Source organism: Gymnoscopelus braueri (genome assembly GCF_963280865.1).
Source record: "Gymnoscopelus braueri genome assembly, chromosome: 4".
NCBI lineage: Eukaryota > Metazoa > Chordata > Actinopteri > Myctophiformes > Myctophidae > Gymnoscopelus > Gymnoscopelus braueri.
Genome location: NC_137605.1, coordinates 38,453,615 through 38,465,987, shown reverse-complemented (window position 1 = coordinate 38,465,987; position 12,373 = coordinate 38,453,615). Strand labels below are relative to the sequence as shown.

The window sequence follows — 12,373 nt, the reverse complement described above, 5'->3', positions numbered from 1 at the left end:
GTATCCAAGTTTCAACTGGCAGGAGTGAATAGAAATTCTATTTTTATGTGAACTACGCCTACTACCACTACCACTTTAAGCTGAAAGGCAATTGCCCACCTTTTGAAAACTGCAACTCAGAGAGATTCACTGAGGGGGGTTAAATATGTGCATGCCCAATAATGCTTATAACCTCTCAGGAAACAAAGTAAGATAACTCAAATATAATCCATTTGATACCAACAGAATAGCCTATTTGACACCATTGGGGGATTTATAAAAGCCTTAATTACCCTTGTTTGGCTCTGTGCAGCCTGTGAACTGAATCCTTAATTCTAATCTGCATGAACTTTGTTTTTCTATCACCATGTAAAAGCAGCGTTATCTTCTTATATTTGGCAATGTGTGACTGTAGGAATTAAGATGACTGCTGGACAGTATATGACTAAATACATATCCAATACATTTGTAGTTACATGTCTGGTACAGAGCTCAAATCCCCCCCCAAAAATAATACTGCATCAGGATTACATTTTCAATGTTGCATACTAGTAATCTTTCTTACATTTGATGATTCCACAACACATTTTATTTTACACCACACTCACCACCGCAACTCCCATTGACCAGGGGTGGAGTTAGACACAGAGCACTCTCCTGGGGCCTTTCTTATGAAATCATTGAAAAAATCACGACTTGAAAATATCTGATATCCTATCATTAACACAGATTGTCAATAGTATTGAGCCAAGCAAGCCACACGACAAGCTAGTTCTGAAAGACACAAAAAATAAAACAGGTTTCCAGTCACGATGCAATGGAAAAACCATGGAGAGCACACATCGCTCTAGTCTACAAGCATCGATTGGTGAATGGTTCAGCACCACCTCCAATGGAGAGCGACAGGCCATGCACGCTGTGACCCTGCACCATGCTACATGGGGATAGATTACCCAAGAGAGCAAAGCAGCATACAGAGCCACCACCTGGCTGTCTCAATTTCCACAGAGACAGTACTGTATGTTTGTAGTTAAATCATTACTAACTCTACAGATTCGGTGATATAGGTGCGAATAGAATGGAATGAGAGGCTACTTTGCAATCGAACACAAATTACCTAGATCTTGCGGCTCAGTTCTTGTGGCACTTGTATTTAGCAAGACTTGTCAAATACAAAGTTCTCTTTAAACTCTAGTCTAAACATTAAAATAGCTACAGATCTACATCATTACAAGGCCTATTCTAAGAGATGAAGTAGACACTGTCGTACAGTGAGGGGGTAGCAACAGATGCAGCTGCGCATAACTTGAAATAAATAAAATAAGCAACCCAACACAACACAAGCTGAGATCGATTCCAGGATTTAAGGAAAACAAATTCATATGCTGTACCTGCACAGCTGCAGTAATAACAGCTGCACACATTGAAAATGATGCTAAGAAAAGTACTGTATAAATCAATTCATCATTGGCACAAACCTCAGCTTGAAAAGGATTTCTGCTCACTTTTGAGAATTAAAAGGGTTTTATTTTGTCTCTTTTTGTACCGGAGTTGAACAATTGGATGGATGTTTTTAATGCTTCATGGTCATTAGGGCATTGCAGACCATGCACCTTTGTGTAATCTCAAAATGACATAAATGTCAATTATGCATACATTTGAAGAATTGCTGTGAAGCATTACTACAGGAAAATATATATCCAGGGAAATACCCAGGCCTGTGTTTTTGTGGAGCACTGTGCTTATGGCTGTTTAACTGCGTTATCCTCTACCATAATTGAACTATGTCGTTCCTATTGTACAGGAGCAGGGCGTGGAAATATCCAAAGAGCACATGGAGCGGCTTTATGTCTTTGCCCTCATGTGGAGCGTTGGAGCTCTGCTGGAACTGGAGGACCGCAGGAAAATGGAGGCCTGGCTCAGAGGCCATGACAGGATAAGACTGGACCTACCAGATATCCCAACTGAACATGAGGGCACCATGTTTGACTACCACGTCACTGCAGATGGTAGGCATAACAAGGGTTGCAGAGACCTTTTTAGGATACAGTGCTTTATGTGGTAAGGTGCAATGAAGTTTGTATGACTGTTTTTTTTAAGGTATAGCACTGTAACTTAGACACATTTTGTTGTCCATATATGTTGTCCATATGTACGACAAATGTGTGTAAGCTATTCTCAAGCCACTTCTCAAAACCCCACCCCAATCACTGTTATTTGCTGAGATGCGTTTTGGTTCACGTGATGACCTATTCCATCCACCACAGCTTGCCAATGTGGACGAAGCGCTCATGGACATGCAACGGCTTAGCACAGGCACTTCCTTGCGGCTCACTCGGACATGCCTCATGAGCCTCAAGGCCTCACTGTTGCCAAGCCTGTCTTGTTTTGAAGTGATTTAAAAAGCCATTTGTAGAATCTTGCACACAGCCAGGATGTTGATTGAACCTAAATGAAAGCTCTGCAAAACAACTGGCACAGTACATTTTGTGTCTTGAAAAAAGAATGAAGCCAGCACTCAGTAATATCCTTTCAAAGGTTAAGGTTTATTTGATCGCTGATGAAGGCTTATTGAGCTGAAAGGCGTCCGTTGTAGGCCTTAATTTTGGGGGTGTTGCGTGCACTGTGTTTTCTCTACATTTTGTGTTTTTACACAACATTATTTGTCAAAGGAAGTGTGACCCATGACTGGTATCTCATTCTTACGATATGCTACCCACATCTAACACCTCTCAAGTCTATCTTCTATTGTGTCCTCTATTTTCTATCCCATATTATGTCATAATACTGCAGATTTGTTTTTCCACAACAGGTCAGTGGGTCCATTGGAGCACCAGAGTTGAGGAGTATATTTACCCATCTGACTCCACTCCAGAATATGGCTCCATCCTTGTCCCCAATGTGGACAATGTCCGGACAGACTTCCTCATTCAGACTATCGCCAAGCAAGGAAAGGTAAGCAAGACCAACATATTAAAAGCCCTGCTAAGACTAGGGACTGTGCTGCTCCTAAAAAGCCTAGTTTATACTCTATAAGACAAGCTATGGCTCATATACCAACATTTGCATTTTGCATTTTATGTATAAAATGGGCCTGAACCTTAGTCTAAGCTATCAAAACACACCTGGCTATAAATCTGTGTTACTCTATATATTAGATTCAGTAGCCTAACCTATGTTGTGGGAAGAAATGTACAAAGCTTGACAGTTCGACTGCACATCACTACACTTCCTGTTCCCTGTCTGTTGTGAAAATCCTTAAAAATGTCCCTCTGGTTTTAACCCATTTAGACCGGGAAAGAATCTGTGTCATTTTTAGATTTCTTTGGCTATTCAAAAATAATAGTAGATATACAAGCTCATAGTGTGGCTCATAACTCAAATCTTTGCTTCTGGGGATTCTGCAATGTCTTCTAAATCAACAGTTTTTTGAAAAACTTATGTTACTAATAATAATTCAATCTGTGGTTCTCAAACTGTTTTCATGTCAAGGACCACCCAAAATTTATTTGGCCGTGGACCCCTGTCTCCAAATATTTTGTTCGCTTTAAAAAATATATATATATTCAAAGATTTGCATGTGAATAGTATACCATTCTATCTTCCTCCGTTCTGCATTCCCTTCATCTAGAAGTGGAAGCAGAGTAGTGGAGCATTCAGTGGGGTTTTAAGTAGAGTATATCGATTGCATTCTTTTAATCTGTTCACTTAGTACACACCCAGCCATACCTCCGTCATGCTATTGATTTACTGATCCGTGTGTGCATTTGTGCATACGTATGCTTTTGTGGGAGTAGTCAGTGAGATTCACAACATAACCATCAGAAATTGTATATTTTTTCAAATACTGCCAAGTTAGCATAATATCTTAGCACAAAATGTTATATGAGCCATAATAAACATCTCTAGAACACCACCTTAAACCCTTAAAGACAGGGCAACATATCATTTTAGATGCTGAAAATTGTAATAATGTGAGAAAAAAACAGTACCTATGTTATAATTTAGCATTCTCATAAACAATAAATGTTATACTGTATCTAGCATTTTGGAATGCTACCTGTGTAGTGCCTTTTTTGGAATTTCTCATTTTAAGTAATATCCATATAATTATTTTTAAAAGCAACTGATATTGTTGTATAGACATAAACTAGTATGTAAATATCCAATCTGGAAACCCATCGTCAAAGAAAAGGGAAAAACAGCGCCCTCTGCAGTCTGTTCTTGAGAGATTAGTAAATATCTGAAGTCATCCCTCATCTGTTGTCCTAACTTAAAAACAAGCTGTAAAATGGGAGATGATTGCCAAAGCTGTTGCTGTTGTTGTATTTAGATACTTATGAAGAGAAAAGTTATCAAATCTTCTTCATTAACTTTCCCGTGAACTCTTTAAGTCTGGCTGAAATAGATTTCCTTTTTTAATTGTCTTGGTAAAAGGCGTGTCCCCCCCAGGATAGAATGTGTCACTTATGCTCAAATAATGCAGATAACGCGTTTGCACAGCATTGATCTATCATCTAGATAAAGCTTGTACTATTAATTCATTTAAATGTTTATTCCCACAGGCTGTTTTGTTGATTGGAGAGCAAGGAACAGCTAAGACAGTCATCATCAAAGGCTACATGTCAAAGTATGATCCAGAGCTGCACATGGCTAAGATTCTCAACTTCTCCTCTGCCACCACGCCACTAATGTTCCAGGTATACTGTACAAGTCTGTCTCACTGCCCCCCCCCCCCCCCTTCTCTCTCTTTCTTTCATACACACGCTCACAAAATCAGTGGTGGAAAGTAACTAAGTACATTTACTCAAGTACTGTACTTAGGTATTTTTACTTTATTGAAGCATTTCCAATTTTCAGTACTTTTACTTCTACTCCACTACATCTCAGAGGCAAATATTGTGCTTTTACTCCACTACAATTATATGAAAACTTTAGTTACTAGTTACTTTGTAGATTTTGATTATTATTACTAAACATACATAAAACATTCATTACACATACTGTACTATATATATTTCGGCTATTTGAAAATAGCAGATCTACAAGCTCACAACGCGATGCGACGTGTTTAGTTGTGAGCTTGCACACTGCACAAAATAAGATAAACTACCCGCTCCTCAACATTGTCAGTGTTGTTCATGATGAATCCCTGTGTGGAGGTTCTTGATTAATTTAATTTCAAACCACCCTCTCGGTCTCATTCTCGTACTGTATAGGTTTCTCTCTGACTGGGGATAGGGCCACGTGTGGGCTAACTTGTCACACGCATTATTGCTGCGCCTTGGCAGTGTGTGTGTGTGTGTGTGTGTGTGTGTGTGTGTGTGACCGTGTGCGCCAGCTTGCTCATTGACTTGTGCAGTAGTATTGATCGCTAGGTCTGGAGTCCCTGGACTGATTAATAATGTGGAAGGCTGGACGAGGTCGAGGGACCACTGTTTTCCCCCCTCTACATGACTTAGCTGCACATCGACCCAGCTGTCATGATTGATTATGTCTGTGAGGAACAGATGAGGCACCTTTATCACGCTTAAGGGTGATTTGTACTAAGTTGTGTGCTAGTGCCGCTCGCCGAAAATAGCGAGATCTACAAGCTCAGAATGTGTTGCACGACATGTTGTGAGCTTGTAGATCAGCTATTTTCAGTGTGCAATATGATGCACAACCAAGTGTAACTCAAAGTTCAAACCGCCCTCAAAACCCACCTCTTACAGACTTTATCCACACTTAATTAAGATTCCCCTTTTACTGTACAGTACCTTTTCAACCGTCTTGCTTAGTTTTTACCCTTCTTTTTACTAGTTATTTTGTCTTAATAACGTTGCGACTTTGGGTATCTTGAAAAGTGCTATTTAAATCACATACTCTTATTATCATAACTCAGACTTTACCTCTCACTCCTTACCTTCTCTCACATTCTTCTTGTTCCTTCTCTCTCTCTCTCTCTCTCTCTCTCTCTCTCTCTCTCTCTCTCTCTCTCTCTCTCTCTCTCTCTCTCTCTCTCTCTCCATAGAGGTCAGTTGAGAGCTATGTGGACAAGCGGATGGGGACCACCTATGGACCCCCAGCTGGGAAGAGAATGTCCGTCTTCATAGATGACATCAACATGCCTGTCATCAATGAGTGGGGAGACCAGGTTTGGGAGCATTATAACAACTATGATAAAAGTATATTCTATTGCTTCATAATTGAATTTTCATAATTTGTCTTTAAAAAAAAAGATTTTCTCCTCTGTGCTGACCTGACACCTGCGCAGAATATCTGGTCTAATGGAAAACATACTATTTTCATAACGTATTGTTTCACATCGAAAACAACGTTTCAGCTTATCCCTCGTCTCTCCCATTCCAGGTCACTAATGAGATAGTCCGGCAGCTCATGGAGCAGAATGGGTTCTTCAATTTGGAGAAACCAGGGGAGTTCACCAACATCGTGGACATCCAGTTCCTTGCAGCCATGATTCACCCGGGAGGAGGTCGTAATGACATCCCACAGAGACTCAAGAGGCAGTTCTCCATCTTTAACTGTACCCTGCCCTCCAACGCCTCCATTGACAAAATATTTGGTAAGTAACACGGTCAGAGATGTATTGTTCCTTATAATGTAGACAGTTGTTCTGAATTTCTATGAATCAGTACTGTATGTACTATCATTTGTGTGCTACAGTATATTGAAGCTGTCCATAACATATTGAGCAGTATTCCTATCACTCATTCTACTCTAGTCTCTACTAAGACTTTAGAAATCTGCTGAGTATACAAGCTAGAATGACTGGTTGATTAAAACAGACGTAAAAACATTACCTTTGGCAACGAGAGGCCCAGGTCATTCTTTCACTCTCAAGTCTTACCACATTTTACTCAAGTACTGTACTTTTACTTTACTGGAGTATTTCCAATTTCCTATTTCCTAATTTCCTATCCAATTGTAGTATCGATACTTTTACTTAAGTAAAACATTTGATTACTTTTCCCACCACTGCTTACCACTATCAACCCCACCAACTCAGGTGTGATCGGTAGGGGCCACTACTGCGAAAGTCGCGATTTCAGCGAAGAGGTCCGGAGCACCGTGCCCCGCCTGGTGTCTTTGACACGCCGTCTCTGGCAGATGACGAAGGTCAAGATGCTGCCGACACCTGCAAACTTCCACTACATCTTCAACCTCCGGGACCTGTCCAGGGTGTGGCAGGGCATGCTCAACACCACTGCCGAGGTGGTCTACTCCTTACAGGTAAAACACAGTCACGACAATAGAGTAGAACGGTGGTTCTCAAACTTTTTCATGTCAAGGACCCCCAAATTGACACTTATTAGCCCAGTGGACCCCCATTTGAAAAGATATGCCAAGGACCCCAATAAGAGAAGATTTTTTACGGCACTATAGCAGTGATTTTCAACCATTTTAATTTCAAGGACCCCCCAGTTTGACATGCATCAACACCAATTTATATTGTAAAATCAATGTTAATTTAACTCAGAGAGTGTACAAATGGAACCACAGTGTACAAATGGAACCACAAATGGAACCAAATGGACCCTAACGGGTCCATTTGGTTCCATTTGTGGTTCCATTTGGACCCATTAGGGTCCATTTGTTTCCATTTGTACACTATTTGTACACTTTCTGAGTTACAGACCCATAAGGGTCAAACATGGTCCTAACTGTTCCTATCCATCATTTAGCTGGGGACCCCCTGGAACTCCCTCAAGTACCACTGGGGGTCCCCGAACCCCACTTTGAGAACTAATGGAGTAGAACAGTGGTAGAGAAGAGCAGATACGACAGAGCGCGCTCGGCAACTCTGCTGAAGTGATAAACATCCTATTTATATGATTTATTACAATAGCAGTAGGAAGATTAAAGGATTGTGAAGTAGGGGGATAGAACAGACTGGAAGAAAATAGCATTTTCAGCTCCAGGGCCCCCTTAAAAGTCTGACAGGCCAGACCATTACCTAACTGTCTACACAGGTTTGTGAATTACTGAATTACTGAATAATTGATTAGAATAGAATACATCTCACCCAACTCTGGCTGCATGGGTCTGGCAAGGACATGTTCAACATCACCGCTGAATCCTCAGCAGTGCTGAGAATGTCAGGTCACTGTTCAATAGGAACGGAACAAAACGGAATAGAACAGAAGAGAATTACAAATGAGGCAAAATCGGAGATCAGATTACAACTTTTTTTTTGTTTGTCTCATGAATAGTTTTGATGAACATCCTGGCTCAGAAATTCCATGACTTCGTATTGATCGGATGTGCCCTATGTCCTCAAAACATACCAATACAAGAGACCGTCTTTGCTTGGTCATCAAAATCATCAGAGTATTCAAGGATCCAGGTTGGATCCAGGCTGAATTAGCTCAGTCTGTCGTGTGGGCAATTTATCATATCAATGGTTTGACTGTGTTTGAGGGTAGAGGAGGGCTCAGACTTAGAGGAGGATTTTTTCCTTGGCAGCAAAAATGACACCTGTATCTTACTGCAGTGGTTCTCAAACTTTTTTATGTATTTGGCCACGGACCCCCATCTCAAAATATTTCAAAATATTTGAGATTCAAATGTTGGCTGTACCAGGGGTACCCCCTGGTACCCCGCCACGGACCCCTAGGGGTCCCCGGACCCCACTCCGAGAACCAACGTCTCACTGTATATCGTAGGTGTTGCTGGCGCTGTGGAAGCACGAATGCAAGCGCGTGATCGCCGACCGCTTCACCATTCCTGAGGACGTGGCGTGGTTTGACCGGGCCTTGGCAGCACTGGTGGAGGAGGAGCTGGGCGACGTGGGGAAGGATGTGGTGGACCACGGTGTGGATGGATACTTTGTTGACTTCCTGCGCGATGCCCCTGAGGCTACAGGTACACCGCATCAACACAGCCCTTCTGCCTACTGTACATTGTACACGAAGACAATACCAGACAATGCAATGGAAGATCTCATCAGAGTTACCTTTGTAAATGTACCGTGTGTTTTTGTGTATTGACCAAAGAACGCTTTTCTATCATTTCTATCTCTGGGACCCCAATTCAAATTGTAAAATCGATGTTAATTTAACTCAGAGAGTGTACAAATGGAACCAAATGGACATTTGTACACTCTGAGTTACAGACCCATAAGGGTCAAAGATGGTCCTAACTGTTCCTATCTATCATTTAGCTGGGGACCCCCTGGAACTCCCTCAAGTACCCCTGGGGGTCCCCGGAACCCACTTTGGGAACCAATGCCTCAGAGAAATTCCACTTCATGGCTTTGTGATGATTTCAGTTGTTTGTTCTTACAGGCGAGGAACCCGAGGGGCACGACTTTGACATGCCCAAAGTGTACGAGCCCATAGAGTCCTTTGAAAGCCTCAAGGACCGACTTAATATGTTCCTCAGCATGTTCAACGAGAGCATCCGAGGAGCTGGCATGGATATGGTCTTCTTCACGGATGCTATGATACACCTGGTCAAGGTACCAGAGTTTTTTTTTTTTTTTAGTTTAGTTTTGTTGTTCCCCACAAATTGCATTTGTAAGAGAATTGATCCACCTCAAATTGATCCACCCCAAGCCTCAGAAAGTCAACCCTGAACATTCAGTACCAGTAAACAATATCTTCCTATGCAATTCTTTCTTATTTTCTTTTTATATGTTCCTATTTGTATCACTCTACCTCCCGAGCAGTTTTCTGTTTACTGTCTCTATATTCCGAACAAAAACAACCACTGTGTTCAGCATCTATGTCGATCTCTGCATTTTTCTTACTGTTTTCTGCCTGAATTAATTCTTCATGTCTGCCTTTCTGCCTTCCTGTACCTCTCAGCCTGTCCGAGCCCCCCACCCCCCTTCCCCTCTTGTTTTCCTTTTTATCTGTCAACTGGATTAATAGACAGACGTACTGCAGGAAATGTATTGTAGATGTAGCACTTTAGTCCACAGTCAGATCTGAGGCACAGCCTTTTAACATCAAATGGGGTATCAGAATACATCATGGTAAATAGCTACAATTTAACAAAAACAGACAGGATGTACTTTGAAAGCGAAGGCGCACTGTGTGTGCCCACTTTTTTTTTTTTTTTTTAGACTACAGCTTGGGTATTAAAAGAGCCTAAATAAAGCTGAGAAGGAAATTGGTTTTGTTCTGTGCTATCCTTTTGTGAAATTGAGAAAAAAGGCTTTGTTTAGCGAGATTCAAATGAAATGAGAAATGTTGCACTATATACGTAGGTGACCAAACAGTTTTGAAACTATAGATGATTGAAATTTTGAAAACTATGAAATATGGCATCAAAGTTGTTGTTTATTTGGAAGGGGGAAAAAAGGAGACAAATACATAGACAAGACTGACAGAGATTCCTGGATGGATGGATAGATAGATCCATCTGCATGATAGGAGCCCATCTGCACGATACGGCTGCTTTCTCTGAGCCCTTATGGCTTTTATCCAGAAGATTCTGCAATGGCACTGCAACTTGGGGCTAGGAGCTTTTCACTTTTCACTCTCTCTGGCTCACACTGGCACCCAGTCTGCATGTGGGCTCCTTCATGCATACAAATGCATGTAAACATCGCACAAACGTACTGTACAAATAGGGAAGACACAGTTTGCCCTTATCTCCTGCTGTATTTTATATTTTTTCCCCCTATATATACTGTCCTATACACACACAAACACACTTCGTACTGATTTGTATTTGCACCCAGTCGTCAATCATCATAATAAGTGTGTGTGTGCGTGCGTGTGCGCGTGTGTGGTTTGTGTAGATATCGAGGATAATCCGGACGCCGAGAGGAAACGCCTTGTTGGTGGGTGTTGGAGGATCAGGCAAACAGAGCCTGACAAGGCTGGCCTCGTTCATCGCTGGATACAGGATCTTTCAGATAACACTGACACGGTAACCCTGGCACACAGACCTGCACACGCCAACAAACTTGCACGCACAGCCCCCAACCTCCAGTCCTACTCTCCTAACCAAGTATGTGCTGTAACAGGAGCTTAGCAACACTGTAAAATCCTGAGTATTCATTTAATTCTGAGAGTAAACTTTGATCCTCCTATCATGTGTACCAGTGATAGGAGGTGTTTCAAGCAATACACACATCACAAGATCACCCATGGCAGTCGACAATAATGCAGTTGTGATTTGTTCCGGTAGGGGGTATCTTTTGTATTCACAGTAGAAACTAATTTGAGCACACTCAGTCTGTATAATGCAATTTGCCGCGTGCATGGCTCACGAAGATTCACAATGAGAAAATAACTCCGTGGAGTGCTGGCTGTTATTTTCTTATTGGGTATCTTTGTATGCCAAAGTGACTCTGCCGTTCACTGGCACTGAACGTACCCATGTCATATTGTCACCCTGCAATGCGCCCAAACATCCATTTGCTGTTCATACTGTGCCACAGAAGATTTGGCTGCGGCGCCAGCTCAGATCAATCCTATTAGAATTTAGAGAGCAAGACCTTAGAGTAAAAACAGCTGACACTAAATCTATCAATGGGAACCAATTCAAATAACATTTTCGATCTTGGCGGCACCGCCTTTAAAGCAGGCAATCTCAATTCACCTAATAGAGGAAACATAATGAAACTACCCTGTAATTCTCCATATGAAAAAAAAACACACTCCCTTTAGAGATGACCAATTCTCATTTAGTTGTTAATGAGAAACGATGTAAAGATTCATTTGACACCTTTCAACCCCATCAAGATGTTTAAATCGCGCAGATGAGCACTCTGTGGAGAAATCTGTTGATTCCCCCCTTCTTTCCCTCTGGACTTTTCCGTCCGTCTCTCGCTTTATTGTTCTGGATCATTTACTCTTTTACTCTCACTCTCATTTTATACTCTCTGTCATATTGTTCTGGATCAGTTCATCTTTTTTATCCCTCACTCTCTGTTTGCAATCCATCACTTTCTGTCTCTCAGCCCCTTCGCAGCCATTTTGCCGTCTGCTGTTTTCCTAACAGGTTTTAGTGTTTGGTATTAATATGAATGAAGCCTGTGTTCTCCTCCAGGCGCCAGAATCCTCCCTGGAGAAAACAGAAGTGGCTCTTCCTTCCCTTGAGCCTTGACCCCTCTATCTCCTGTTTTTACTCTCCATTGCTCTCACTCTCAAAGCCTTTTGCCTTTTTTCTTTCTTTCCTTCTTTCTCACCCACATGCTGTTTTGCACACAACACACACAGCTATATTCATAGTATACACATGGTGCTTGTGTATCTTCATTTAAAGGTAGGGTAAGAGATTTTCTCTGTAAAATATCTCTATATTCTGATATTACTCATTGCCATAGAGTGTTTGTTCAGTAACAGGGGTCTCCATGTCTCTCCAGCTCTTTATTAAACAAACAGAAAATGCATTTTCAGGTCAGGATACCAATTGTATCCAATCAGGATAGAGAACT

At 41.5% G+C, this 12,373-nt stretch overlaps 1 protein-coding gene across 1 annotated transcript in view; it reads left to right on the top strand.

Moving 5' to 3' along the window:
* dnah5 (dynein, axonemal, heavy chain 5) overlaps positions 1-12,373 on the top strand; it is a gene marked incomplete at both ends in the record, with an annotated part of 153,136 nt that overhangs the window by 60,311 nt on the left and 80,452 nt on the right. The window contains 9 exon segments of the mRNA XM_080426081.1: positions 1,784-1,988; positions 2,792-2,934; positions 4,545-4,679; positions 5,993-6,115; positions 6,331-6,544; positions 6,989-7,212; positions 8,646-8,844; positions 9,267-9,439; positions 10,730-10,860. Of these exon segments, the coding sequence (XP_080282207.1) occupies positions 1,784-1,988; positions 2,792-2,934; positions 4,545-4,679; positions 5,993-6,115; positions 6,331-6,544; positions 6,989-7,212; positions 8,646-8,844; positions 9,267-9,439; positions 10,730-10,860 (1,547 nt within the window).